At 56.7% G+C, this 27,670-nt stretch overlaps 1 protein-coding gene across 1 annotated transcript in view; it reads right to left on the bottom strand.

The window, feature by feature from the left end:
• CCDC180 (coiled-coil domain containing 180) overlaps positions 1–26,399 on the bottom strand; it is a 50,581-nt gene extending 24,182 nt beyond the window's left edge. Inside the window, exons 1-21 of the mRNA XM_075559507.1 lie at positions 26,331–26,399; positions 24,297–24,487; positions 23,623–23,711; positions 22,352–22,461; positions 20,604–20,732; positions 20,385–20,495; positions 20,133–20,228; positions 18,345–18,508; positions 17,415–17,534; positions 15,993–16,072; positions 14,533–14,621; positions 13,153–13,275; positions 12,090–12,263; positions 10,183–10,298; positions 8,503–8,629; positions 6,266–6,305; positions 5,711–6,126; positions 4,114–4,340; positions 2,939–3,114; positions 1,454–1,634; positions 341–487 (exon numbers count right to left, since the gene is read on the bottom strand). Coding sequence (XP_075415622.1) covers positions 341–487; positions 1,454–1,634; positions 2,939–3,114; positions 4,114–4,340; positions 5,711–6,126; positions 6,266–6,305; positions 8,503–8,629; positions 10,183–10,298; positions 12,090–12,263; positions 13,153–13,275; positions 14,533–14,621; positions 15,993–16,072; positions 17,415–17,534; positions 18,345–18,508; positions 20,133–20,228; positions 20,385–20,495; positions 20,604–20,732; positions 22,352–22,461; positions 23,623–23,711; positions 24,297–24,487; positions 26,331–26,399 — 2,975 coding nt within the window. The remainder of the gene's footprint in view (positions 1–340; positions 488–1,453; positions 1,635–2,938; positions 3,115–4,113; positions 4,341–5,710; positions 6,127–6,265; positions 6,306–8,502; positions 8,630–10,182; positions 10,299–12,089; positions 12,264–13,152; positions 13,276–14,532; positions 14,622–15,992; positions 16,073–17,414; positions 17,535–18,344; positions 18,509–20,132; positions 20,229–20,384; positions 20,496–20,603; positions 20,733–22,351; positions 22,462–23,622; positions 23,712–24,296; positions 24,488–26,330) is intronic.
• Between the last annotated feature and the right edge of the window lie 1,271 nt (positions 26,400–27,670).

Raw genomic sequence — 27,670 nt, 5'->3', positions numbered from 1 at the left:
GAGTTATGGAAGGAAGATGAGACTCTCTGGTCCCGTAAAGAGTTACTGGTTTAGAAACCCGCAGGGCACAGTGCGACCCAGTCCTATAGGGGCGCTCTGAGTCGGCATCGGCTGATGGCAATGAGGTTGATGTGTTTGGGGGTTGGTGTTTGATCGCACCAATGTTGCTGAACATAAGATGTATGACTTAGAAAACAACCGTTTAAAAAAATGAATCTAGCCTGTCACCAATGTCAAAGACGAAATCCAGGATGATGTGATTTAGGAAGGAGTTACAAGGCTGTGCCAGAGTGCCAAGACGCCCCCACGGAGCTGCGTGGGGGTCCCTGGGCCTGCCCACCTGCAGTTGCGGACGAACTCGATGTTGGTGAAGCGCAGTTTGCCCAGACTCTCCTCCAAGTACTGCCGGAAGCTGCGCAGGGACACCTGGATGACGTCCACGTAGCTCAGCAGCTCCCTGTGCAGCGTGTTGTTCAGGAGCACCAGCCTGCGGGGCATGGGCGGGCAGGGCGGTGAGGCCCCGGCCCGGGAGGACCCCTCCCAGGCTGTTTCAACTTCATGTGGCCTGCCCAGCGGTGGACCACCAGAACCAGAGTCTGCCTCTCTGGGTAGGAAAGGGGTCCTTCGACGTAAGTTCAAAGTGCCAGTATGTGCTGGGCACTGTAACTCACAAGGTGCTAGCGGAGGGCGCCCCCGCCCCCTCTGGCTCCTGTCACCCCAGATTTCCAACACACTCTTTTCAAGCTCCATGCTCAGGGGCCTGAGTACCAAGTGCTCTGTGAGCTCCGACTCTACAACCAAGACCGCCTTGACCAAGTGTCCCATGTGCTTCTGACGGAGATTGAGACAGAGACTCCTGTGAGGGCTCCTGACTGGTTTCCTGTCTACCTGTTTGCCCCGAGACCCTCATCCTCTCCTGGGCACCCCCTCTCCAGAGCCTGACCAGTGTGCTTCTCTGATGGGGAATTCTGGCCCCTCCCCATCTCTCTTCAACGCTACCCAGTCCCCTCTGAGTTCATCTCTTCCTGGGCTGTCCCCTTTCCTAGGAGAGGCAGAGGCTGTATCAAATCTCCCCCAGAAACATGTGTGCTAAGGACAGCCATCACTGGATGTGGAAGATCCGGGTGGACAGAACCCTGGGGAGGCCCAGTGGCTCATGGTAGAGTCTTTTGTAGAGGCTAGCTCAGAAGAGAAGATGCCGAGGGGCCCCGGAACCTGCTCCTGAATCCATCAGAGGGAGCCCCTGGCTGAGCAGGTGGTAAACACGCTCAGTCGCTAACCTGAGCCTGGAGTTCAAGTTCACCTAGAGGTGCCTCTGAAGAAAGGCCTGGTGCTCTGCATGCCCCAAATCAGCCTGAGACTTCCATGGGATCTACTTCCGTTCTGCAGTCCGTGGGTCGGTGTGGTGGTGGCTACCCAGCAGCGGGCAGGTGGCGGCCCTGGGGCCCCTTACTTGTGGCTCCGGGAGGCGTTCAAGAAGGTATGCTCCATGTCGAAGATCTTGCGGCGGAAGTTTTTGCTCCTCAGGTCTTGCTCTTCTTGGAACTGGCGGAACATCAGCCTCTCCTTCTTCAGCGTCTCCACTACCCCGGCACAGTGTCTGTCCACCCGCCCCTGGTGCAGCAGGAGCTCGGCTGAAAGAGGGCCGCACAGCGGGGGCTCACTGCCGGCCCTGCAGTACCAAGGGCACCCGCACATCCCGGGGCAGGGACCAGCCCCAGCCTTTCCCAGGCAGCTGCAGAGCAGGGACCGCTGAGGCCAAGTTCCCTTCTGTGCCCACCCTAGCCCTAGAAGGAAAGACAGGGGGGCCCAAACCAAGGTCTGCTAACAACAACAACGGGCCCCTGGGTGGCACAAACGGTTTGACTCCGCTGGTGACCAAGGGGTTGGTGGTTCAAGCCCCCCAGCAGCGTCGAGGAAGAAATCGGCCTGGCAACCCCGATTTCCCGGTGATGGCCAGGAAAACTATGTGAGCAGCCATCCTGCTCCCGCAACAAAATGAGCGGCTGATGCCATGACGCGCTGCTTCTCTGGGGGCTGTTTCAGAGAGCTCGCCTTGCCGGGGTCACACAGCTGGAGAGGCCGAGCCACACGCCCCCACGCAGGTGCGCCATCCACGGACTGGATGGGGCGGCTCTGGTTCCAGAGTGACCTTCCGCACGCACCTCAGCATGAGAAACTCGATGAAGCAAGGAGACCACCTAGGGCTGCCGAGTCAAGCCAACCCCATTCCAGGGAAACCTACACGGGACACGCGTGTTGCAGAGTGGCCCCGAGCTCCACGGGGGCTTTCTTGGCTCTTACCTCTGCGGGCCTTTCATCTGTGGTCCCAGCAGGTGGGTTTGAATCGACAATCTGTATGTTAGCGGTCAAGCCATCCAGAGGCCCTCCACACAAAAAAATCCACTCCCTCGAGCCAATTCTGATTCATCGGGACCCTATATAGCAGTGGTTCTCAACCTGTGGGTCGCGACCCCTTTGGGGGTCGAACGACCCTTTCACAGGGGCCACCCGATTCATCACAGTAGCCAAATGACAGTGATGAAGTGGCAAAGAAGATAATGTTATGCTTGGGGGGGGGGTCACTACAATGAGGAACTGTATGAAAGGGTCGCGGCATTAGGAAGGTTGAGAAACACTGCTGTATAGGGTTCCCGGGTCTTTGGAAATCTTTACGGGAACAGACAGCCTCATCGTTCTCTCCAGGAGCAGCTGGTGGGTTTGAACTACCGGCCTTGCGGCCCATACCCTTAGTCCTTTGTGCATGTCCTTCACTGAGGACTCTGACCACCCCACTCGTCGAGAGCCTGGGCGTGATGACACCTCATACACGTCTTTCACAGAGTGGTGGGGATGTGGTCAAGGGCACTGGGGGGCAGGCAGGAGCAGGGCATGAGCGGGAGACGGCAGGCACAGGTGCCGCAGGCAGGCTCTCTACCTGCCCGGAAGTTGTGGATGTCTCCTTCAATGTACTGGGCTCTGGGCTGGAGCAGGTGCAGACGCAGCTTCAGCTCCAGCTCCAACTCCTCCAGCTTGGTGGTCATGATGACCTGGATGTTGACGGAACACTGGTCGAACCATTTCTCCAGGTGCTCGAAAAAGCCAGTCCGGAGCCTGCGGGAGAGACGGGCAAGGGTCAGCCCCGTCCTCAGTCGGGACCAGTGAGGCACAGAGCACACCTCTTCCTTGCTCTCCTCTCCCCCCATTCATCGTGTGCAGGGGGCTGCTTCCTGTGTTTTGAGCGTACAAAGATGGCTGCAGGAAAAAGCTCTGCGTGCTTCCAGTGTGGAGGTGTCCTAGCTGAATGGGATTGGGGGTGGGGGTTTGGAAACACCTGTCCTATTGAGAAATGCAGCCAGACGTGGCCCAGTAGGGTGGAAGCCCCATGAACCATGGGACAAGGGGGTCACAGGCAGCCACTCTTACATGAGACACTCAACACCCTCATTGCCTTTGAGTCGTTTCTGATGCGTAGCTCCTCTGAGAGAGTAATTCTTTATAGGAGCGGAAAGCCTCCTCCTCCTCCCTTAGGAACAGCTGGCGATTTCTAACAGACGACCTGGTGGTTAATTGCCTAATTCATAGCCCACTGTGCCAGCAGGGCTGCTCACACGGAACCCTGGAGATGGACGTGTCGGCGGTTGTGTCTCTTACCCCTGCCTCCCACCCCACACCGTTCCAATGTTTGTTGACTGTGGTGGTTGCGTAACTTCATGTCAACTTGAAGACGGCTAAAAGTGTAGGGGTGGATGATGCCTCACTGTGGGCATGGCCTTCTCATAAGGAAGGTCCTGGGAACCTCCCTCTCTCTGCCTTCACCTTCCTGCTTGCTGCCCCGGGGAGCTGCCAGAACCTTGCCATGTTTCCAACGAAGTTGGATCCACATGACTTTGCCATCACCAGCCTGCGACCTTCCTGCACACCGCATCAGTGCATGGGGCCGTGTGAGTCTTCAGAGGGACCTACGGACTCGTGTTGGGCTTAGGGGCTTGAGTTGGACTGGCTGGGCTGCTTCCTTGATGTAGACACATATATGAGTGTTACTGGACTTGTTTCTCAAGTCCACCAGCCTCACACAGTTACAGACGGGCAGGAAAGCATGCGTCTACTCACTGCTTCTTCAATTCTGCAAGCAGACTGGGTGGAATGATGACGTGCTCCAGGAACCTGGTGTCTCCAAGTTCCTCACTGAGCATGGCCGAGGGGTAGGAATGAGCCCTCCTGAAACACTGCTCTTCTTCCAGGGGGAGGAAGACAAAGTACGTGTTCCCGCTGGAAGTTGTGAAGCTCTCCATGTCCTCGGTGGGGGTTTCCTCCAGCATCTCTTCCTTGCACTCGGCCTAAGCAGGTGACAAGGCATCGGAAGTGTGTCACAATCCCGACCACACCTGCCTTGGCCAGTGACCTGTGGGCCTAATCTGGCCAAGAGCCCCCGCCCTGTTATATTGTTTTGCCGTTGGATCCGGGCGACCCCAGGCACAACAGAGCAGACCCTGGGCTGCTCCCATGACCCGCTGCAGATCCAGAAGGTTGCCCTTGAGAAGTACATCAGCAGGCCTTTCCTCCTAGGCTATCTGGTCCGGAAGCTCTGGTGACCCTCTCCAGACAATGCTTTTTAGAGTTATGAAATCATCCGATTAAAAAATAAAAGTGAAAAACCTCTGGATTCTGGTTTCTCTTCAGAAACCAGAAGAACTGGTGAACCCCATCCCACAGGGTTGAGAAAGCCATGCTCAACCCCCCTGCCTCCTCAGGATGCTCCTGTGGGTTGCCAGCCCCCCCTCCCTGCCCCCGCTCTAGTACACGCCCGTGGACATTTGAGTCTGGGGCCCCTGATCAGAGAGAATTCCCCCCGTGGCACAGAGCAGGTATCCATTGCAAATGTGTGGTTAGATTAATGCGCTTCACGTTCCTCGTCCGTGAGTCTGTCTACTTCAAAGATTTCCCATCTCGAGGTCCGTCCGGGGTCTCTGAGAGTCCTGTGTGGCTGCGTGCAGGCCGGGAGGGCACGGGAGGCTCTCTTGTGCTACCGAGTCAGGGAAAGGCCTAGATGGGTGGGGCGGTGGGGTGGGGCAGCCTGCTCTCATCTGGGGGAGGACACCTTGAGTTACACAACTGAAAAGCAACAACCATCTTCCAGTTGACTCTGCCTCACGGAGACCCATCCCACAGGGTGTTCAATGACAGTGACAGGAGATGGCGGCCAGGCTTGGCTTCAGAGATGCACCCCGGGCACCCCTCGTGAGAGGGGGTGAGACGGGAAAGGCCATCGTTAGCTGTGAGGTGACCCTACAGTGGGATGTTGGAAGGGGAGTGACGAGAGAAAGGGCGGTTTCCAGAAAGCGCTGTTGTGCCTGAGAAACTGGATTCTCACCGATGAAAGGGAAAATGTGAGTCCTTTCCGCACCCTCCCTGTGTCCCTCCGTGGAGGCTGGGCCCTGGAGGCCCCCCGCTCGCTCGTATCAGGGGTGCACGGACAGGACAGAACCCCAACCCAGCCTCACTGCCATCATGAAGCTGAGCCACGCTGACTCACAGCGTCCCATGGACTTCCGAGGTTGTGGAAAGCCCGGCCTGGCCTTCCCCGCAGGAGCTGCTGGTGGCTCCCAACTGCCAGCCCTGTGGATCTCAGCCCAACACACAACCACACCACCACCAGGGCTCCGACACGCACCGTTTCTCAGGCCCATGAATGAACCTGCCGGCCTACCTCCTCCACAGACGCTCTCTCCTCTTCCTCCTCCTCCTCCTCCTGCCCCTGGTCTTCCTGAGCAGACAGGGAAAGCTCTGAGGTGCTCTCTTTCTGAACTGGCGGCTCCTCCGGCCCTTGGACAGCATCCTCATCCTCGGGGGACTCATCCCTCTCGGGCGCTCCGGGCGGGCCCAGCCGCTCTTTGTCCTCATCCTCCAGGGACTCATCCCTCTTTGGTGCTCCAGGCGGGCCCAGCCGCTCTTCGTTTGTAAAGGGCTGGTTTTCCAGGCTTTCCCCGTCTTCCTGCGTCCCTTCTGCCTCATGCCTGCTCTGGGAGGGACTGGTCTCTCTGCTGGCACGCTGGCCCAAAGCGGCCTGCAGTCCTCTCTGCAGTCCTCTCTGCTGGCTCCCCTGGAAGAGCTTTTCGTGCACCTCTGCGAGGCGCGGCACCGCAGGGTGGGTGTGCAGAGACAGGTTGGTCACCCAGGGGATCGGGACCCCGAGGCCTCCCCAACTCAGACACGCGTGTACACCTGCTCCCCAAGAACCACCCCTGGATTGGGAAAGGGTTACCTGGCTCCCGGCATCTGAAGAAGATGCTCCCGTCCAGGTTCTATGAGGGGAAGAGCACAGGCCTTGGGTGACCAGGGCTGCCATTCTCGCAGGGTAACTCCTGAAGGCCACCCGCCCCCAGGCGCTGGCCGCGTGTAAGTCAGCATGGACCCACGCTAGGGAAGAGTTTCCCCTAGTCCCAGGCAGCCCAGCAGCCTCCATCAGCACCTAGGCATGAAAGTGATCATCCCTTTCTGGGCACACTTGTTGGCAGTGATCGGGGACAAAGACCAACACCCTCCCCCTGCTCCCCAAGGGATGAACAAAGGTACAGGCATCTGGTCCCCCCCAAAGCTGGAGGTGAACAGACTTAATGGGAAGGAATCCTGACAGCCCAGCTGCGAGCCCCCTGTGCACCTGCGATGCACAGGCTCGGGGGCAGGTGGGGGTGGGGGGTGGGGGCGTGTGTTGGGTGGACGGATCACAGGGTGGCGGCAGTATGCAGGCCTAGGTCCAAGGCCTAGTGGAGGGACCCTGGGAAAGTCCTGCCAGCCTTAGGGGATGCCCTCCGTGTGAAATAGGATGGAGGCAGCATCAGTCTGTCCACTCGCCTCTCAAGAGTGACCTCCATCAGCCTCCACCTTGAGAGGCGGGACTCCAAAAATGTTCACTATTTAACCCAGAACCTCCCCAAAACCCAGCTACCGTGGAGCCGACACCCACTCCTGGCGCCCGTCCACCTCGCAGAGCAGGGCTACGTGTGCCATCTGGTTTCCAGGGCCAGCAATGATTAGTTAATCGCTTTTCTCCCGAGGTGCGCCTGGGTGAGTTCAAACTGCCAACTTTCCTACTAGTATACCGGGGGGGGGGGGGGCATTTATTAGTGACAGGGACAGGAGAGGAGCGGGGTCTGCTGGGAGGAACTGGGCACCCCCAGGTCTGTGTCAACCCCAAGCAAGTTTGCTCTCTGGTGACAGAGCCAAACTCGGGGCAATTCCACCAAGGCAGATGTTCACAGACTACCCTAGGGGCAGTGGCTGGCACTGAGTCTGAATGGCGCCGTGCAAGGCTGAGCCACGGGCAGCTGATATGAAATGAAATGCACAAGGAATACCTTCCCTTCAGGAAGGAACCCTGGTGGCATATGGTTACACACTGGGCTGCTAATCAAAAGGCCAGCAGTTCAAAACCACCCGTGGCTCCAGAGTAGAAAGATGAGGCTTTCTACTTCCGTAAAGAGTTACAGCCTCAGAAACACACAGGGACAGCTCTACACCATCCTATGGGGTCACTATGAGTCAGAATCGATGCGATGGCAGGGAGTGGGATTTGGCTCTTCAGGAAAGGCATTCTGGTCAGATTCTCTGGGGTCTGTGACCCCAGAGAGGCAAGACCAAATCTGGTCTTTAGCGCTGCAGAGAGCTGGGGTGAGGACTTCTCCTCATCAACCGCAGTCCCTGGGTTGGGGGTGCCGTTCTTCTGATGATGCAGAGTCGCCGGACAAGAGTGGTGCCAACAGCACCAGACAAGCACGTTCAGGGATGGAGAGCAGTGTTGGCAGGGAAGGGCAGGGACAGGATGAGGGGTCAGGATCAGTGGCCACTGGACGTGGGCTGGCAGTGTGGGTGCACCGGGGACCTACAGAGGCACAAGCAGAGCTGGCCTGCAGGGGGCACACACAGCAAGTGGGATGAGCTTATCACACTTGGGAGTGTGAAGTCTGGAGCCCCAGGTGTGGGGACCTGTGTGGGCATTGAAGAACTGTGTGTGGGATTCGGTGCGGACTGCAGAGGTGTGGAGGGTGTTTTGAGCAGGAAGATGAATAAGTCAGAGCTCTGTTTTAGGCTTATTGGCCTGGGGCAGGAGGGGGGGAGGGTGGGGGTATGTGGATAGGGTCAGGAACTCAGCGTCATAAATAAGCCCTGGTGGTGTGGCGGGTTGCACGCTGAGTGGCTCACCACAAGGTCAGCAGTTTGAACCCACCAGCCGCTCCGTGGGAGAAAGATGAGGCTGTCAACTCCAGTAAAGATGGAAAGCCAGAAACCCACAGGGCACTTCTACTCTGTCCTCCGTGGCAGCTGAGTGGTAATCGACTCAGGGGCAATGAGTGTCAATCCCATTCCAGCTGCGAGCCCCATCTGACCGCAGCCTCTAACTGGTGCAGCTCGGGGAGAGTTCCGAAGTCCCGACGTGGGGGAGAAGCAGCAGCCAGGCCCTCCCTTCTGCCCAGGCCAGGGTCCCCGTGTGCCTCTCCACACCTGCCCAAAGATTTCCCGAACGTAGAAGTGTCGGCTGAGGCTGTAGCTGTAGGAATTGAGTTCTTTCAGCATGATCTCTGGGTACGCCATCACTTCCTTCCTCAGCATGGCGTGGGAACTTTCATACCTGCGAGGCAGGTGGGAAGGCCAGTCTGAGGAGTGGAAGTCGGAAGAACCAAGGAATAGGAGCAACATCACAGACCCCAGGGAGGCAAGACCAAATCTGGCCTTTAGAGCCGCAGAGAGCTAGGATGTGGACTTCTCTTCAACGACCGCAGTCCCTGGGTTGGTGGTGCCGTTCTGCTGACGATGTGGAGGGTCATGGGACAACACAGGGACGTACCAATCATGCGATGACTGCTGCAACTGCTGCAGCCTGCCTCACCCCTCCCAATGGAATGAAATGCTGCCTGATCTTGCTCTCGCCCCATGACCAGTTATGGAGAGCGTTCACTAGCTGATGCGAAGAAGCAGATTGCCAGGCCCTTCTTCCTAGTCTGTCCTGCCCTGTGAGCTTCACTGGAACCTGCTGAGCATCCTAGCAACCGGCAAGCCTCCGCCAGCTGCACTGGCCACAAGTCCATACCAGACCTCGCGCAACCCCCCACCCCACTGAAGCATCATCACTGCTTTGTCCTGTGGCAGCAAGAGCTCCCCCTTCCTGCCCACTGTCCTGCCCGTCCTGTGTCACCCCACCAAAGCCTCTGAATGCCAGGCCTGGGCTTTTTTTATTTCTTCAGGTCGGGCAACCAAGACTCAGGGGTACCTAACTGACCCGAAGCTGTGTTTCTGAAGCTTACCACAGCCATCTACTTGGCAGGGCAATTCCATTTCTGCCGACGGAACACAGAGTGCGTTTGCACAAGGGCATAAAGACACATGGAAGTCCACGCGGAACTGTCTGATGGACAAACAGCAACCCATCTGGGAAAGCTACTCAGCTAGAGGAGGAGGGGTCATGAAGTAGCACCCCCATGAGAGGATACATCTCCAAGGTCATTTAGAAAGGAAGTCATCTCAGGGCTCCCTTACAAGCTTTATTTAAAGACTATGATACTAGACTGTACTGCACTATACTATATGTGTATAGGGGGGCCCTGGTGGTGTAGTGGTTAGTAACCGAAAGGTGGGCTAGTAACCGAAAGGTCAGGACTTTGAAACCAGCAGCCGCTCTGTGGGAGAAAGAGGAAGCTCTAATCCCATAAAGAGATATAGTCTCAGAAACCCACAGGGATAGTTCCACCCTTCCTATAGGGTCCCCATGAGTCAGAATCAACTCGAGGTAAATTTCCACTGTCTATACTGGTTGGCTTTTTGAAAAAACGAAGAACATGCATGCTACATACATTTTCAAAACAGGGACGGGGCCTATATGCTTAGCCTTCAGATCACATTGCCTCAAAACCTCTCCATCAGGTTTCCAGGTCAACCCCAGAGGCACCGTGTTGTCCCTGAAGCCGCTGCACTGGCTGAGAGTGGAGCCGCAAAGGGCCGCAAGCATTCTCCAGAGCGAGAGGCATCGGGTTTGCCCTCCACTGGGCTGGGCACACCTCCAGGTTCCTGAGCAGGCTGCCCGTGGCCCAGACCAGGAATCCCAGGCCATCTGCTCTACCTTCTGCCTTTGGGGGCCAGGTCTTAACCTAACTCCCTGCTGTCAGTCAGTTCCGACTCATTGCTTACTTTGCCTCCATGTTCTTCAGAATGTCCCTGGCCCTTTCTAGATGTAGCTTCAGGGTCTGCTCCAGGCTCTGCTGCCTCAGCTGGTCCAACAGCTTGTCCAGGCAGGCCTCCTGGGCCTGGCAGCAGTCGGAAAACAGAAAGAAGCAGATAGGAGCTGAGGGTCAGGCCGGCTGCCCACAGGAGAGCTACACTCGTGGCACCTTAGTGCCTCAGAGACCCTGCCCCTCAGTGGACGTCCTCGCCCCAGGGGGAAAAGGGTGACGCAAACCCACAGCAGTCTTTCCGTTACACAAAGGGGCACGGCATATCTTCATCCTCTTGCTCCCTGGGCCTTCTGCCCCAAGTCGCGGTCCTCTCCCGGCCTGGAGTCCTCGTCCCTCCCCAGCTCGATGGGGCTCCTTCAGAGGCAAATCTCCATCTGGCCCCAGCCAGCCTGCTCAGGTCATGCTCACTGCTCTCCTCTCCCACCCACACTCACCAGATGCCCAGTGCGGGCAGGCTGGAAAGGGGACACCGCTATTCTGGAAGGGAGGAGTCCTGGTCAGGGGAGAGGCACAGAGCCTCCGTCCGTCCCTCCGCTTTTGGCCCTAGGCACCCACTCCCTGTCTGGCTCCATGGCCGAGCTGGCCAGTTTGAGGTTTGCCCTTTGGGTCTCAGCATCGGTGTTGAATGGATCTCGGTTCATGTCATGGAGTACGGGTCACAGTTCTTGGCTTGCTTTTCGTCTGGATACCCTCAACGTTTCCATCTTTCAAAGGGAGGACCTGGACTTCACCACCAAACACTGACCTTTCCTGAGGTCCTTCCATGATGCCAAGAATGACTTCCCTCGAGCAGTCTGGAGATCCCAGAAGAGGGGGACCTCGACCTCACAGGGGTCCTGAAATACCCGCCAAGCACGCTCCACTCCCTCCACCTCCGGCTGCTTCCTGCGAGGCCCTCCTGGAAGGTGGCTGCTGGCCACAGATTGGGGCCTTCTGCGCTCATGGGCAGCTACTGCCTTCAGTCCCCCAGGCCCAGCCCCTGTGGAGTTCTCCCCATTAGGGGTCAAGTCCATCGGCACTTGTCATCTGCTCTCACTTGGTTGCTGCCCCAGCCTCCCTGAGTCTGGTGGCCCTTTTGACCCGGTCAGGAAGAGGCGGGGAGAGGGGAGGAGGGGGGCAGGGGAGAGCTGCCATCTGAGGGCCCAGGTACACTGTGCGAACTGAGCCGTTATATCCCTCAGACTTACAACTGAATGGAAACATTGATCTTTGTCATCCAGGATTTTCCTACCCATTGGGAAGCACACTCTGGTGGGCTTTTACATCGGCGGGGGAATAGAACACTGTGGCCCCTGAAGCCTGGGCCTCCCCAGAAGACTGCACCCTGTGCTGTGCTCCTGCACTCTTAGGAGAGATCCTCCTGGACGTGCAGCCAGGCCTCCTCGCCCTCAGAACCTGGGCCAGAGGTTAGGCAAGCCCTTGCCTGTCTCTTCCCTCACCCCAGCCCTCTCTACCCCTGGTGCCCTCCAACTGGCCCTTAGTGCCCAGGACTCCTTTCCTGAAGGTGTGTCCAGTGCCCACTACTCTGCTGGCCAGGAGTTGGTAGACCAAGAGCTAACAGATGCAGTTCTTCTTGATGACCCCAGGTCTTGGCACTGCGTCTGCCGGTGGCCTGTTGTAGGTGCTGAGAAATACACACTGGATGCATGGGTGGGTGGATGGATGGATTGGTGGGTGGGTAGATGGATGGATGGATTGGTGGGTGGATGGATGGATGGATGGATGGATGGATGGATGGATGGATGGATGGATGGATGGGTGGATGGGTGGGTGGGTGGATGGATGAGTGGATGGGTAGATGGATGATTGATGGATGGTCCGGTGGATGTATGCACGGTGATCGTGTTTCTACATCCCCCACACCTGATTCTCCTGGTTCTGCTTCTGCCGGTGCTGCTCCACCCGTTTCTCCAGCTCCAGCTCCTGCTCCGACACGGCGCTCCGGTGGCTCTCCCACAGCTGCACAGCCTCCTGGAAGTAGTGGAAGAGGTCCAGACTCTGCCTCTCCGTCTGCTTCCCCAGGCTCTCCAACGATGTCTGCAAGGACAGAACCCGAGAAGTGCATTGAGAGGCTATAAGGAGGAGAGTCCCTCCCATGGGGGTCCCCCGACTGGTCAGCAGAAGCCCCAGGACTCTGAGGACCAACCACCCCTGCCTGGGATTCGTCTAGCAAGCCCCACTTCTGGGGCATGCCTGTACCCCCCTCCCCTCACCCCAGGGCACAATCACTGTGGTCTGCCCAGCAACACCCTCGGCCCCCTGACCCTGAAGATCTGTCCTATGTCCCACTGAAGTCCGGCAGACACAGGGCCACACTGGGGAAACAGAGTAGAAGGAGCAACCGCAGGTGTGCCTGGACATGTAGGTTGGCAGCACCAAAACTGCCCAAAGAGAGCTTTCCTTCTTCCAAGTTCTGGGCTCGCCGAGGTCGGGCCGTTGCGGGGTGGGTGTGGGAGGTTGTCTATGTGCGTCTTACATCCTGCCTGAACCAAGGGCATGCCGCTGTGGCCTCCCACTTGGTTTGGGAAGGCCCTGTGAGCAAAGCACACAGGCTTTACATGAAAAAACATGAAAAACAAAAACCTATTTTTTTTTAAATCACAGGGAACAGCAGCCTTTCTTGTCATGTTAAAGTGATACAAAGCCCAGTGACCCTAAGTCCCTGATCCGAGAACACATTGCCAGCCACCACTGTCTCGTCTGAGGCAACCTCGGTGCCACAGTGGCGGACGGGAGAAGTTCAAGGGAGGCCCAGGTCCCGCAGAGCCGCAGCCACCACCTGGCCCTTTGAAGGCAGGCCCTGATGCCCCAACTCAAGGCGGCACAGTTCTGTGGGGTGCTGGTTCCTGTGGCAGCCCGGTGTCACGGGCCCCCGGGAGGGCCCTCTCCTCCCACCCTCCGCCTGTCTCTCGGCCCTTGTACGCACGTCCATAAACTCCAGCTCCTCCTCCACCTTGCTCTGAAGCACGCCCACCATCTGGTAGAAGGATGGGCTCACCAGGTCTGCTGCCTCCTCCTCAGTGAAGGCTTTCCAGTCCAGCAGCTGATTCTAAAAAAGGGCCCACACCCATCTCTAGGACCCTCTGGGAAGCCTGTGTGGTACACATAGCAGGTCTTCACGCACTGGGCCCCGTGTCCAGGAGCTGTCAGCAGGCCACATCACTTGGTGCCCCTGGGTCTCGGCAACTCAAGTTCTCAACAGCCCAGGGCAAGGCAAGGACCCCAAGGTTCAGAGACAGGCAGTCACTTGCTGGAGGCCAAACTCAGGCTACCCACCCTTCGGGGACGAGCCGCCTCCCCCCAAGGCCTCAGCTTCCCTCACAGCCTGCGTGCTGCTGGGAGCGAGGCGGGCACGGCTGACATTCGCTGTGCCCTTGAACAATGCCAGTCAGAAAGCAGCCTCCCCATCTGTTACAGGATGTGCCACTCTCACGAGAAGGCAGCCTGCCACCCCCAAACTCGCACTTCGTCCACGGCTGCACGCTTCCACCTTGGGTGAACAAAACCACCAGGCACCCTCGGCAAGGCCCAGGGAGCTTTTAGGGGACTGTGGCAGCCCCGGGCGTTCTTTCTCTGCCTGCACCCCGAAAAGCAGAGCCAAGAGTCAGCTCCCCCAGGTGTTACTCCTGTGGAGACCATGGTGCTACAGGCTGCTCTTTCACAGCCCCCACTCTCCCCCACCCCCGAGCCTCATAGGATCCTATGAGTGCCCCCACCCCCTGCCGCACCCCTCCATCCTCAACCCAGCACACCTTCCTGAGGGTCCTCCTACAAGCTCCATCAGAGCAGCTGGGGGTGGGGGCAGGAAGGGACATTTTGACAAAAAGCATCTCCTTCTAAAACCCAGAAAACCAGTCATGGTCACCAAAGGGGCTGGTGGCTGAGCTGTGGTCAGGCCTGTGGTCAAGGCAGGCTGAGCAGAGAGAGAGATGGGGGGTGACAGTATGATTCTTTATGGAAACAAACCATTGGGAGTAACCCCGTGATTAAGTAGATCAGGGCAGGTTAGCCAAGGGAGGAGGAGGTGAGGTCTGGGGTGAAGGGGTCACTAAAGGCTTCTAGGACCAAACACAGGAGGGGAGGGCAGGGTGGGGTGAAGCTGGGGGAGGGAACCGCATTCCAGGCAGAGGGAACAGAGCCCCAGGAGCTCCAGAGGCCAGGAGAGCTGGCAGTAGGAGGAAAGAAAGCAGGAAGGTGGGGTGACGAGGGGATGGGGCAGGGCCATGGAGGGAACACCCACACCCCATCTCCTCAGTTCATCTCAGGACCATGGTGGTAGGGGGGTGGGAGGAAGTGCGGGGCCCACCTTGCACTTCTGCACCTGGGCCAGGCACTCCTGCCAGGTGTTCTCATACTGCAGGCGGATGCGTAGCATGCAGTCCTGGTGGTAGGTGTCTCCAGGGATGGAAACAAACGAAATGTCTCAGTTGCTTGCCTTCCACCTGGCTTCCCCCAGCTAGAGGGATAGCTGCCAGGACCAGAGGTCAAGCCTAGGCCTGGTGGGGGGGGTCCCCTAAAGACAAGGATCCCAGGTGGCCTCCTGACTGAATTCACTCTGGCCCCAACTCCTGACTCTGTCTTAAGGCCAGGGAAGTTCTTTTGGGGAAACTGTGCCAAGCCATACAACAGGCCCTGGGTGCAGTTCCTTGGGCTGTGATGGACTAGCAGAAGGCTTGGAAACGTCTTTTCTCTCCCCCAACCCCACTGCTTCCTCAAGGTCAAGCTCACTGTCTTCCAGTCCATTCTGACCCAGGTGACTCCTAGAGGACAGTGCAAAAGGGCCACAGTGGCTTTCTGGGACTGTCTATCGGGACAGGGAGCCTCATCTTTCTCCTGAGGAGTGGCTGGCAGCCCAGTGTGTAACTACTCTGCCTGCCACTAGGGCTCTGTGGTTTGTAACTCAACGGCTGTGTAATTGGAGTGTATAATAAACAGAGCCACAAGCCTGCCAGCCACCTGAAGCTCAGTGCTCCTGGAAGCTTCTAGAAGCAGACAAACAAAGGTTTACTGGCGACTAGTGGACAAAGCAGAGGGGGACCAGCGGACAGCGGCTGGGTGTAAAGTTAAGGGCATTGGGGATAGGGGGGAGATACATATTAAAGCTGATGACCACCTTTCGCAGCTGCTTACTCGCCTCCGGAGGGTCACCTTCCCAAGGGGTGCTGTTGATGGGCCCCTGCTGGGTCTTCCTGTCTCCATTGCTATACCGTGTGATCCACTCACAGCCTTGGATGTCATCAAGTCAAGCCCAGAGCCCTCCCCTGGGCTCCTACTGCCTTAAGGGTAGTAGGATATCCCTGGCCCTCAGGTCTGCCAGCCTCTGCCTGCTGCTCCCCGCACCAACCCCTACACACAGGGTTTTACCTCTGTGGGCCTCACTCAACTCCCTCTCTTGTCCCTACTTCCTGAGCTCACGACAGTAGCTCAAACACACAGTCACTGACTGGCTAAGGTAGGAGCCCTGGTGGAACAGGGGAACAGGGGACTATGTGTTGGTTATGTGCTAACCAAAGAGCCGGCAGTTCGAAATGACCAGCCACTCAGAGGGAGAAAGATGAGGCTTTCTAGCCCCGTAAAGGTTTACAGTCTCAGGATCCCACAAGGCCATTTGACTGTGTCCTGCAGGGGCCCTGTGAGTTGGAATGGACTTCCTGGCAGTGCTCAGGGGACTGGCTGAAGACCCCACAAAGCGAGCACTGTGCAGCACCCCAGAAAGACGGGGGAGGGATGGGGGGGCGGGGATGGAGGCTTGCCCACATGACTCACCCAGCTGCTTATTCATGGCGACGAGGGAGGAGTACCATTTATTCAGCCGGGCTTGGGAGTAAATGGGGGGCAGAAACTCCCTGCAAGGGGTGGGGGAGATAGGGCGAGTCAGCAACACTTGAAGAAAGGTGTACTTACAAACGGCAGGAGTGTCTTCAGTAGGATATGGACCTACTGCTAGTGATCCTGAAGGAGCCCTGCAGGGCAGAGATTTTAAATCTGTATGGGAACAGACAGCTTCCTCTATCTCAGAGACCGGTAGGTTCGAACCACCGACCATTTGGGTTGCTGCCCAACACATAACCCACTATGCCACGAGGGCTGCTGCCTAGGCACATAGCTCTAGAGTATTATCTATGTAAGAATAAAGAACAAAATGACGAGAAGGGCTTTATCTGGTACCTGTTTCTTCTGGAAAGTTTTTTTTTTCTGTTTTGTTTTTCAAATCCTAGGGAGTCCATTACTTAGCAAAACTTGATTTTTTTGAATGGGGAAAACCAAGCTATATCACCTGACCACGGATTTCTATGTCTAGGAACCCAATCCAAGACCAGATAAAATCCTGACAAAATCTATGCAATAAGGTGTTTCTGGACAACATTTCCTATAAACATAAGAAATGACAACCTACACACCTAACAACAACAAAGTGTCTAAATAAACTATGATCAAGCACAATTCAAAGTCATCAAAATGTATAGCAGATTGGGCAAAGTATGGCAGACTGAGGAAATGCCCTCAGTCATTTGCCACATGTCACGAGATAAGAGGCCAGCTCTCCATCCCTGGAACCTGGACTTGACCATGTGACCTGCTCTGGCTAATGTGACATAGCAAATGTAGCAACAGCAGAGGCTACAAGAGGGCCGGTGCCCCCAGGCTGTCCTCGCCTGCTGCAGGGAACTCGTGTGCCACCTTGTCAGTGAGCCTGAGCTCTCTCCCTGGCCGCCCAGAGGCCAGAAGGTGTTTAAAAATGAGCTGCACATGCACTCGTTGGGCCGAAACACCCAAGGGGCATCTTAGCAAGAAGTGTGTGGAAGGCATCTTCCTGCTGCCCTATGGGCTGAGGAAGAGCTTCCGGCCGGCCCAGAGCTGCCCGCTCTCCCTTCTTCGGGAGCCACAGGCTCCTGCAGGTTCCCCTCCAAGCAGCACACCCATCTACCCCTGGCCTCTGGCAGCAGCTCAGCGCCCTCCCCCGGCCTGTGGCCTGTGCATCCCCAGGCCTGCCCGCCCCTGCATGACCGCCAGCACACTCCACGGCTTTCGGCAGCAGCGTGCCACACCCTCTCTTGCTGGAAGGCCCAAGACTATGGACCTGGGGGACCATTCACAAGCAGAGAATCAGGAGGTGGTCTGGTGTCAGTGGTGGTGGATCGCCTCCCCACTGGACCCCCCACCCGTGGCCCCTGGCGCCCATGGTACCTGCACGTGTAGAGGTGCTGCAGCCGCGTCCACTGCAGGCTCTTCTGGGTTTTCACCATGGCCTCCAGTTCCTTCTTCACAGCCGGAGGAGACTGGATCCTCTTACTGGCCATGAACTCACTGGGCACCAGGCACATGTGCACCGTGGAGAAGCAAGAAGGGAAGGGTGGGGCGTGTCCAGCACTGAATGGAGCCCTCCTCTTACACCTCTGGGAGACGGGGAGGAGGAGGGAGTGGGGGAGAGAGGGAAGAAGGAAGCAGGAGGAGGGAGGGAGAGGCAGGAAGGGAGAGGAGGGGTGAAGGGCAAGACGAGGGTGCGTGAAAAGCGATGGAGCGCTGAGTGAAGTTCAGGGGCTAAGAGCAGGGGCCTGTAGGTACAGTCCCAAGATGGGGTCTGATGTGCAGCCGGGCCAAAGATGGCCCCTGTGTACAAGCCCCGTACTCCTTCATGGAAGGCGCCACTCCCGGAGACGCTGGGGGCGGGGCAGAGGAGACGTGCTGCCTGGGGTTTCCAAGACATCCGTAGGGGACACACTGCCGCATCTTAGCCCAGCACAGTAGCTGTGGGCTGGAACCATTGAACTGACTCACAGCGACCCTAGAGGGCATGGTAGAACTGGCACTATGCGCTTCTGAGACTGCAGCTCTTTCAACGGGGGTAGAAAGCTCGGGACTGCGGGTTTCAAACAGCCAACCTTGCAGATCAAAGCCCAACGAGTAACTACTACACCACCAGGGCTCCTTCCGTCTGCCTCCAGGTGGCTGTCTTTTAAAGGATGGCCCTTATCACCGGAAAAGCGGAGTCATAATTGAAAAAAAGGGACCAAGAATGACACCTCCCTAGTTCCCACTGCCCCCCCCACTACCCCCACCATGGGTTTGGCCTCTCCACCCTCCACCCACCACCCACCGCCCCTATTCTCCAAGAACCTGAAGCTCTGTACTAGCATGTCCTTCTTGTGTGCCTTCCAGGTGTCCACTAGGTCGTGCCAGCGGCGGCGGCTGCTGACCTCGTGCTTTAGCGCGGCCTCCATCAGGTTGAGGGAGAGTTGAGAGATGGCCCTCCGGTTGCCCAGCAGGGCCTGGTTGATGATCTGCAGTCACAGGCAGGAAGGCAGGGCTCTCACAGGGATCAGCCACAGGTCCACTGAGAGAGGCCAGGGCCTGGGTCTGAGCTCAGTGGATGCTCCGAGGAAGCAGCCTGCTGCTGGGCAGGTCCCCCGGGGATGGGGCAGTCCATCCAGGGAGAGGACCTTAGATGCAAGACAGTCAAAGGCAGGGAGCGCTCCAGAGAGATGTAGCATTTCATGCCTCTTCTTTTGTTCCCAAAGCAGCTACTCACATCAGGGATCAGCCCCGCCCCAAGGGGCTCTTTTATCCCTCCATGATCAAAGGTCACCCCTCTGGTAGTTCTCACCTGGGTACCCTTGGTGTGTGTGGGGGGGGGGGGCGGAGAGGGGCACACTTCTCCAGTGTGTGGTGCCGCTCCCCTTCCCTATTAGAGAGTAGTCGCCCCCACCAATGCCACACCAGCCACTGGGACACGCAAAGGTGTCTCTAGACGTGTCCCAAAGCCCTTGAGAGACAGGGCATTGCTTGGGGCCAAGGCCAATTGGCAAGCTTGGACCAACACAGCCGCTATGGTCGCTGAGCTGCCATTATAGCAGCCCCTAAGCCCATGACTCCATCGTGTGGCCCTGCCCAGTGCACCCAGTAGCTGCGACCAGGCCCTCATCATCATCCGCCAGCCTGCCTAGTTCACTACACTGGAGATTTGGTCTCTCTGTATCCGGCGTGTCCCTCCGAATGTCTCCCACTCACCCCCTGCCACCCCCACACAGCGGACACTCAGAAAAAGCATCGGTGTTCGTAACCATGACACTCGGCTAGGTCCATCTGGTTGAAGATAGCAGGTTGGTAAGAAAGGCATTTTAGAAAGAGTTGTATCTTAGTGAATGGGGGGGGAGTGTGGGGTGGAGACCAAACCCCATTTGTAGGCCACTGGACATCCCCTTACAGTAGGGTCTCAGGGAGGAGATGAGCCAGTCAGGGTACCATGTAGCAACTATGAAAAATACAACTGTCCTCTAGTTCCTAAATGTTTCCTTCCCCACCCCCAATCCCCCGCCCGCACTATCATGATCCCAATTCTACCTTGCAAGTCTGGCTAAACCAGAGGATGTACACTGGTACAGACAGGAACTGGAAACACAGGGAATCCAGGGCGGATGATCCCTTCAGGACCAGTGGTGTGAGTGGTGATACTGGGAGAGTAGGTTGGAAAGGGGGAACCGACTACAAGGATCTACATGTGACCTTCTCTCTGGGGAACAGACAACAGAAAAGCGGGTGAAGGGAGATGTGCTACAGGGCAAGATATGACACAATAAAAATGTATAAATTATCAAGGGTTCATGAGGGAGGGGGAGCGGCCGGGGAGGGGAGGGAAAAAATGAGGAGCTGATGCCAGTGGCTTAAGTGGAAAGCAAATGTTTTGAGACCGATGAGGGCAATGAATGTACAAACGTGGTTTACACAATTGATGTATGTATGGATTATGATAAGAGCTGTATGAGTTGCATTGAAAACGCTTCAGACAACCAAGGCACTCCATCGTAAGAGGCCAAGTGGGAGTCACCCAGGGCTCTTTGGGGCACCATGGGGTCCTGCTCCCCTTCCGCATCCTGTGGGCCCGCCCCTTGGAGTGCGCGCACTCACCATGGCTTCTTTGTTTATCAGTCTGTACACGTCAGGCTGCATGAGGTAAGACGTTTTCTCGATGATCTCCACGTACTTCTTCAACACCTCTTTAAGCTGGACACAAAGGGCAAGGCACCGAGGCTGCGGCCTCTCTTTCTCTGAAGACCTCAGAGGGAACAGATGGCTGCCCGACACACACTCGCCCCACACCCCCTCACCCCCACCCCCGCAAGCCCGAGCCACCCAGGAGCCTGTCTGAGCGCCACTCACTCTCTCAGCTCGGGAGAACTCCAGCGAGTGCAGGCTGTCCTCCAGCTCCTTGACCCACTGCTGACGGAGCAGGGACTTCTCGGCCACCTTGTCCCACAGCTCCCACAGGGTCTGCACAGAGTGTGCGGGGGAGGAGGGAATGGAAGGGAAAGGAAGGCGAGGCACAGGACCAGGAGGCAGGCAGGGATCATGGGGAGCCCAGACAAGAGGGACCCCTACTTGGATGGTGTAGTCCTGAAGCTGGGATTCAGTTTCCATCTTTCGGAAGAGATGGTCGATGTTTTCGTCACACCCAGCCAGCTTTTGCAAAAGAAGGGATCCTGAGTCCACAACGAGGGGTTCCATTTCCTGAAACCGGGTGGAGGACGGTGGATGTGGTAGTTACATCATCTGTTGTCTATTTGAGACTTTAGAGTGAAGGGGTGGAGTTTAGCCTGTCAATCAGGTGACAGCTTCATGACCTCATTTGGAGGCGCAACAGAGATAACCAGCCCACTGAGACGGGACACTCTCTCTCTCTCTCCCCCTGTAAGACATTCCTGTTGAGAAGACACATGGAGCTACACTAAAGCCCTAGAGCTGGAGGAGTCAACACGGAGAGCCCTGCCAGCACTGAGATGCTTCCACTGCCACTGGATCCATCAGACTTTCCACCCACTGGCTTGTGATCTTCCCACATTTGGCATTATTGCATGGCTGAGTGAGTCTACAGAATTTATGGGTTAGTATTGGACATATGGGCTAATATTGGACTTAAGGACTTGATCTTGACTGGGCTGGGATATTTTCTCAATATCCAATGGCTCTTGTATAGAAAGCTCTTTCTTATACACACGAGTGTCTATGAATTTGTTTCTCTAGTCAACCCTGACTAATACAGTAGGGAAACGGCAGCCGTGAGTACAGCTTCAAGCAGTACCAGCCCTGCCTGGTCCTGAGGAGAGATGTGCTCCTGGGATTCCACTCACAACCACCGGGCAGATGGCAGCCACCACATGCTGGGCACTCTGCTTTGATTGATCACCATCCATCACAACCCCAAGATGGGACCAATGCTCAGCAAATACTGATGAAGGGACTGCTACCTGAGAGAATTCCAAGCATACTCATTATGAGGCTCAGTTAAGTTGTGTGGCAAAGGCAACAGAGTTTGGGTGATAGCAGAGCAGTTGGGACATCCCTAGAGATTGGTGAGCTGGCTGTGGGGGGGTTAGGTTTTGGGGTACAGGGTCAGCATCAGGAATCTGGGACTAGGTGACACAGCTAGAGAGTCTGTGGGTGGGAAAGAGGGTGAGAGATTTCAGGGATTCAGAGAGCACCAGGAAGGGAAGAGACCCAGTTGTCGGAAGGCTGGTTTTCTGTATGGAATATTCTGGGTACTAGTGTGGCTAGGGATGAGGTCTCTGGAGAGAAACCAGGAAGAACAAAGGTGGGAGGTGCTGAGGGTCAGGGAGCAACAAGATCACCTATGTCAGCCCTTGGGCCACTCATCAGGCCGTGCAGGGAAGCCAAGGCTCGGCTCTGGCACCTAAGCCCGGTTCCAGCAGGGGCTGGATGCGGTCTGCTGGGTCACCTCAGGAGAGACGTGACCTCATGTGTAAAATGGACGTAGTGAGTCCTGCCTGAGTTTTAGGAGTGGTTCCAAGAATTGCGGGGATCCCAGGAGCCCTAGTGGTTAGGCATATTGGGCTGCGATCCACAAGGTCAGCAGTTCAAAACTACCAGCCACTCCAAGAAACAGTCTCAGACACTCACAGTTCTAGCCTGTCCTATAGGGTCACCGTGAATGACTGAGTGTGAGTAGACATTCAGCACCCACGCCTCTCTACTGGAATGCCAATCACGCTGCCATGTGGCAGGGAAGACCTCGTAGCTAGCTGGCCGGAAAGGCGGATGCAGGTTTGAAAGCCCCGCCTTTGGAGTGGGGTGGTGGTGGGGAAGCAGGCAGAGGGAGGGGAGGCCCTCACCGCTCCAATCTGCTGGATCTCCTTGTGAAAGTTCGCCAGTGCCTCCTCGTAGTTGCCCCTCTTGTGGTCTCCTCTCCCTGGCACGCTGATGGGGCCGATCTTCTCGGGAACTTGGGAGAAACAAGGCAGGGGATGCAGCTGCCCTCCGGGCCAAAGGGGGATTTCAGGAGTTCCCAGGAGAAGCCCGGGCAGGCACAGGGTACCTGCCTGCGGGAGCCTGCATTCAGAAGACAGCCCCCTGAGGCCCTGCGTCAGCAAGGCGGCAAGGGAGGCTCAAAGGGAGAGTCAACAGATGGCGGAGGTCCTTCAGTCCAGGCAGGCCGTGAAATGCAGGAGAAAACGTCCCCGCGTGGACAACGGCGCCTTTTACGTCCTTTTCTCAAGTGTTGTCAATGAAGATACATGCAACAGCCTACTAGCTCCTCCTGAGGCTCATGGGACTGATTCCAGGTCTTGCTACTCAACCACCCACAGGGAGGCCCAGGTGTTGTTGTGACACCCATTTTACAAGTGAGGAAACTTAAAGGAACACACCGGGGGTGGTGGGTGAAGAATTCTTTTTCCCAGAGCATTTGGCCTTTGCCCCTGGTTCCTAGAAGGTAACCTCTAACCCAGCGGTTCTCAATCTGTGGGTCGCGACCTCTTTGGGGGGTCCAACGATGGAGTCGCCCGATTAATAACAGCAGCACAATTACAGTGATGAATTTGATGGTTGGGAGGTCCCCACCACATGAGGAACTGTATTAAGGGGCCCTGGCATCAGGAAGGTGGAGAACACGGCTCTAACCCCTCCGAATTTCCCAAGCAGGTTGTTGTGTGCCTTGGGTGAATTCCGACTCACAGGGAAGTGGATCAGTGGGACAGAGTCGAACTACCCATCAGGTTCCTGAGACCATCACCTTTATAGAAACAGGCACCCGCATCTTTCCCATGGGTTTGAACTGTCAACCTTCCAGTCAGCAGCTGAGTCCTTAACCATTGTGCCTCTCGGGCTCCTTTTCCTAGCAATGAGTGTCTTTCTTACTCATGGGAATTGGGGGCTTAGGCTACACCCGATCATTTCCTTGGGGCGGGGGGGGGGTGTGTTGCTAACACGGAGACTAGGCCGGGGCTTCTGTGCCACAGAATGTGATGTATAGGGAGACAACCTCACTTCCTTGACACCTGAGATCCCAAGGCAAGCACCCCTCCGGAGGCTGCTGGATGCCCCGCCCCTGCAGGGCTCTTCTTGCCAGGCCAGGCCTGTCCCCAAGGCAGGACCAGCGGCTCACCTAGAGTGTCCCCGAGGCCCCGGACTTCCCGGGCAGCAACGGTGCGCTCGCTCTCTCGGGATTTTTCCATCTGGGCTATTTTCTTTTCCCTGAAGCACAAGGAGAGGATGACAGTCGATGCCTGGGCCCCAGGGCCACTGTCTGGCCTGGCAAAGTCTCCGGTCCCCGGCCAACCCTAGAGAATGCCGAGGCCCGGCCCGGCCCTACCCCAACCAGCAGTGCTCGTGTTTCCCAACGCCAGACACTGTGGGTGCTTAATGGAGAAGACAGGGCCCCACCCTCGGGGAGCATGCTTGGGCTCTGGCTGAAAACCAAGTGTCACATGGGAAACGGGACCAGGGGCTAGTGACCGCCCTGAAAAGCCAGGCCTGTGCTAAATATCCCCACTCCCTCCTTCAGCTGGCAGCATCTCCAATTCCATGAGGTGGGCTCCCCACCCCCAGTGCCTGGGGCTGGGCCTCAGGCAGTAACCACTGGGTGGGGAAGAGGAGGACAGAGGGAGGCAGAAGGCAGGAAGCCCAGGAGACAAACATCATCGACAACCTCTCTCGGCAGAAGTGCCTGGGCCTTCGATTCACCTGGGACCTCGTAATCTTGTGGGAACTCTGTAGCACTTTCGAAGACTTTGAGGGGCACTTAGGGGGTGGGGGTGTGGACTGGAGGACCGGCCTTACCTGTAGAGCACGGGGTTCTCTGTCGCCCCATCATTGGGCAGACTGTTCATCCACTTCCGCTGCCGGGGAGACAGCATCTCTCCTTCAAGCACATCCACCTTCTTCATCCAGGGCGTCTGGCCGCTCTTTGGGCCCACAGAGTGTTCCACAGCCTGCTTCCTGCTGGCTGCCAATGACCGGACCAGCTGCACCTGAAGCCGTGGGAGACCGGGGGCCAGTGCTGCAGATCCCTCTACACCCGTAGGTTGACTGTGCGGGACACCGAGGGACCTTGGGAGCTGTCCCCAGGAAGCCACTTCCAGCTGAGGCCTTTGCCCCACTGGAAACTGGTGCCCAGGGGAAGGGCCCCATGCCCCCATGCCACTCATTTGACCACTTGTGGTGAGACAGCTTTTAAGAGATCCAATGAGGGCCAGGATGGTCATCCTTGCCTCACTGACTTGTGCTGTCGTGAAAATATAAGCCCAACTGAGCTCACTGCCACTGACTCATTGCAGGCTCAGGGCAACTCCGGTAGGTTTCTACGCCCTCAACTGTTTAAGAGTGGAAAGCCTAGCCTTTCTCCCTTGGCGCTGCTGGTAGTTTCGAACTGCTGACTTCTCTACCACTTCACCACCACGGCTTCTGAATGAAAATATACACACCAAAAGGCACCATTTCAGCCATTTCTACACATGTGATCCAGTGAGAATATTCAGGTTTGCAACAATCCCCTCTACCATTTCCCCCCAGCATCCTGACCCCATTAACTAAAAGCCCTCTAAGCAAAACCTCCACCAACTCACCTAGAGTCAATGCCAACTCATCACGACCCTGTGAAGCTGTCTCTGGGAGTTTCCAAGACTGTAACCCTTCATAGGGATCAAAAGCCCTGTCTCTCTCCTGCACAGTGGCTGGTGGTTTCGAACAGTTGACCTTGTGGATTGCAGCCCAATGTGTACACCCCAAAACACCAGGGCTTCAAAGACCTCCACCAGTCTCATTTTTATAGTCACTAGGAAGTGGGCAGAAACAGACCTGTCCAGTAACAAGGGATGGGCCCAGCAAATGTGGTATGTCCATTCAATGGACCGTCAGCTCCTTCAGTGAAAATGAGACCCACCAAGAATTTTAAATGGCATGGGGTGACGTTTATGAGGCAAAAGTAGACATTCAAAGCATAGATTAAAAATTATAAACATAATTATCCAGTGCGGCCTCAATTATTTAAGCGCACGACAGGCTGAGAGCATGATGTGTGTGACTGCTTCCTTATGCTTTGCTAAGGTCTCCAAACCTTCGTCAAAGAGCATCTTTAGGCCTCAAATTCGGGATGGAAAAGTCTCCTTTTGGAGAAGTAGTGCCACGCTTCAGAGGTGGGGCTCAGAGGTGGCTGCTGGTCTGCAGATCATAAGGCCATTTCAGCAAAGGTGATGGCCAGTGACCCAGCACAGCAGCGCTGTGGAGCATGTGGCACACACTGCACTGTCCTTGGCCAGCCCTGCTGCAGCCACTAGTCACCGATGAAGACACACTGCCTGGGGCAGGGCCTGTGTGATACTGTGTAGGAGCGGGGTGCAAACGGTGAAACATTCGAGGGTCGAGTGCACCCAGAGGTGCCTCAGATAATGGGGCTAGCGATTCACCTCTGAAAAATGCCCACTTTACTCCAGGGCAACTGGTTGAGTACGCCTCAAATCCACCACCACTCCATTTTAAAAGGCAAATGAAAGATCCTTTAATTCAGGAGGAAAGGACCAGGGTGCCCAAGGCTAATCCTGGATCTTTCTAACTAGTTCGAATTTTAAGCAGAGGATCTCACGTTCAAGTTCAGACTTTTGTTTGGCAGTCATACATTTTAAGGACCAATATAGGGGTTTGTTTTTAAATCGCAGCCATTTCAAAGCCCTCATTTCGTTGGCTTCGCAGATGGGGGCGGTGGTCCCAGAAGCAGAGATGCTGTGTATGGGGGCGCGGGGCTTGCTGTGAGGTAAGGGGGCGTTGACGGGAGGTGGCGGCAGAGGGAAGGTGGGGAAAACCGAGGGGCGAGCCTACCTCCGCCTCGAAGATCTGCTGGTAAACTTTCCCATGGGGGACCTGGGTCACTCGTCCCACTGAAGACATCTTGGCCTGTTGCTTGCGCCAGGAAGCCACTGGGAATTTGTCTGGGGTGTAGTTGCAATTCCGAACCTGGATGTTGGGAAACTAGCTCCTATCACTCCTCCTTGCCCCCCATCCCACACCCACCGGAATCAGAGAGATTGGGGACGGGTGTGGGAAGCCTTAGGCTGGAACCGAACCTGCGGAGGCCAGCTCCCTGTTGAGCGTAGCGGGGTGAATTAGCTCCGTGGGGTGGGGTGGGGGTCACGTGGCGTTTTGCTCGCCCGGGCTCTCACGTGGAAGGTCCACGCGCCCCAGGGGTCAGTTGGGACTTGAGCGCGGCCTGCGTGCCACCAGACCCGACTGCAGCGGGGCCTTCCACGCACACGTGCACAGGAGGGGACCAAAAGGGGGAGCAGCTGGGTCAGGGGGAGACCACAGCCTCCGCCCTGCGCCCCAAGTCTCCACGCCAGCGAGCAGTCCGGGCAGCCGGTGGACGTCCAGAGGGAAATGGTCTGGGAGGGACGGGCGGGTGCCCAGGGGTCTGGCCGGGACCACACCTCTGGACCACTCTGCAGGCAGGTCTAGCCACAACGGCCAAGGGAAGTTTGTCTGCCGTCTCCAAGACAACGCGGCGGAGGGCGGGGTGGGGGTGGGGAGAGGGTGCCGCGGTAGCCCCGCCCTCCCCTCCCTAAGGCCCGGCAGACTGCCGGGAGCTTGCGGGGCGCCCCTGGTGCCGCAGACCTCTTTACCCTCCATTTCCCCCAGGCCAGGTTTCCGTGGAAGGAAAGACACTGAGAAGCCACGCCAGCTAACTCCAAGTGGAATTTTAAAACTTGCTCAGGTGGCCCACAGGGAGACAGGGAAAAGAAAACAAAAAACGAACCGAGAAAACACACACACACACACACACACACACACGAAAACAAAAAGACACACACACAAAAATAAAAAGACACACACACACGAAAACAAAAAGACACACACGAAAATAAAAAGACACACACACACGAAAACAAAAAGCGAACCGAAACACATAGCAGTCTTAAATATCAATCGTTGCAGCCATGGTTTAAACACACCAGTTAAAAGATCGGGACAGGAGGCTGAGAAAGAGTAGGTCAAAGAGCTTAAGAGCTCACAGCACATGTAATCCAGGTCAGCTAACCCGCTCGGGAACAGCAATGGGAGCACCCACACCAGGAGGGTAGGGGAAGGTGGGGGCAGGAGGGGGAAGGAACTTCGGGGAAGGGAGACAGCAGTAGGTGTAAGATAGGAAAATAACAATTGATCAA

Source organism: Tenrec ecaudatus, chromosome 10, assembly GCF_050624435.1.
Source record: "Tenrec ecaudatus isolate mTenEca1 chromosome 10, mTenEca1.hap1, whole genome shotgun sequence".
In the NCBI taxonomy this organism is placed as follows: domain Eukaryota; kingdom Metazoa; phylum Chordata; class Mammalia; order Afrosoricida; family Tenrecidae; genus Tenrec; species Tenrec ecaudatus.
This window is presented reverse-complemented; position numbering and strand designations above follow the sequence as displayed.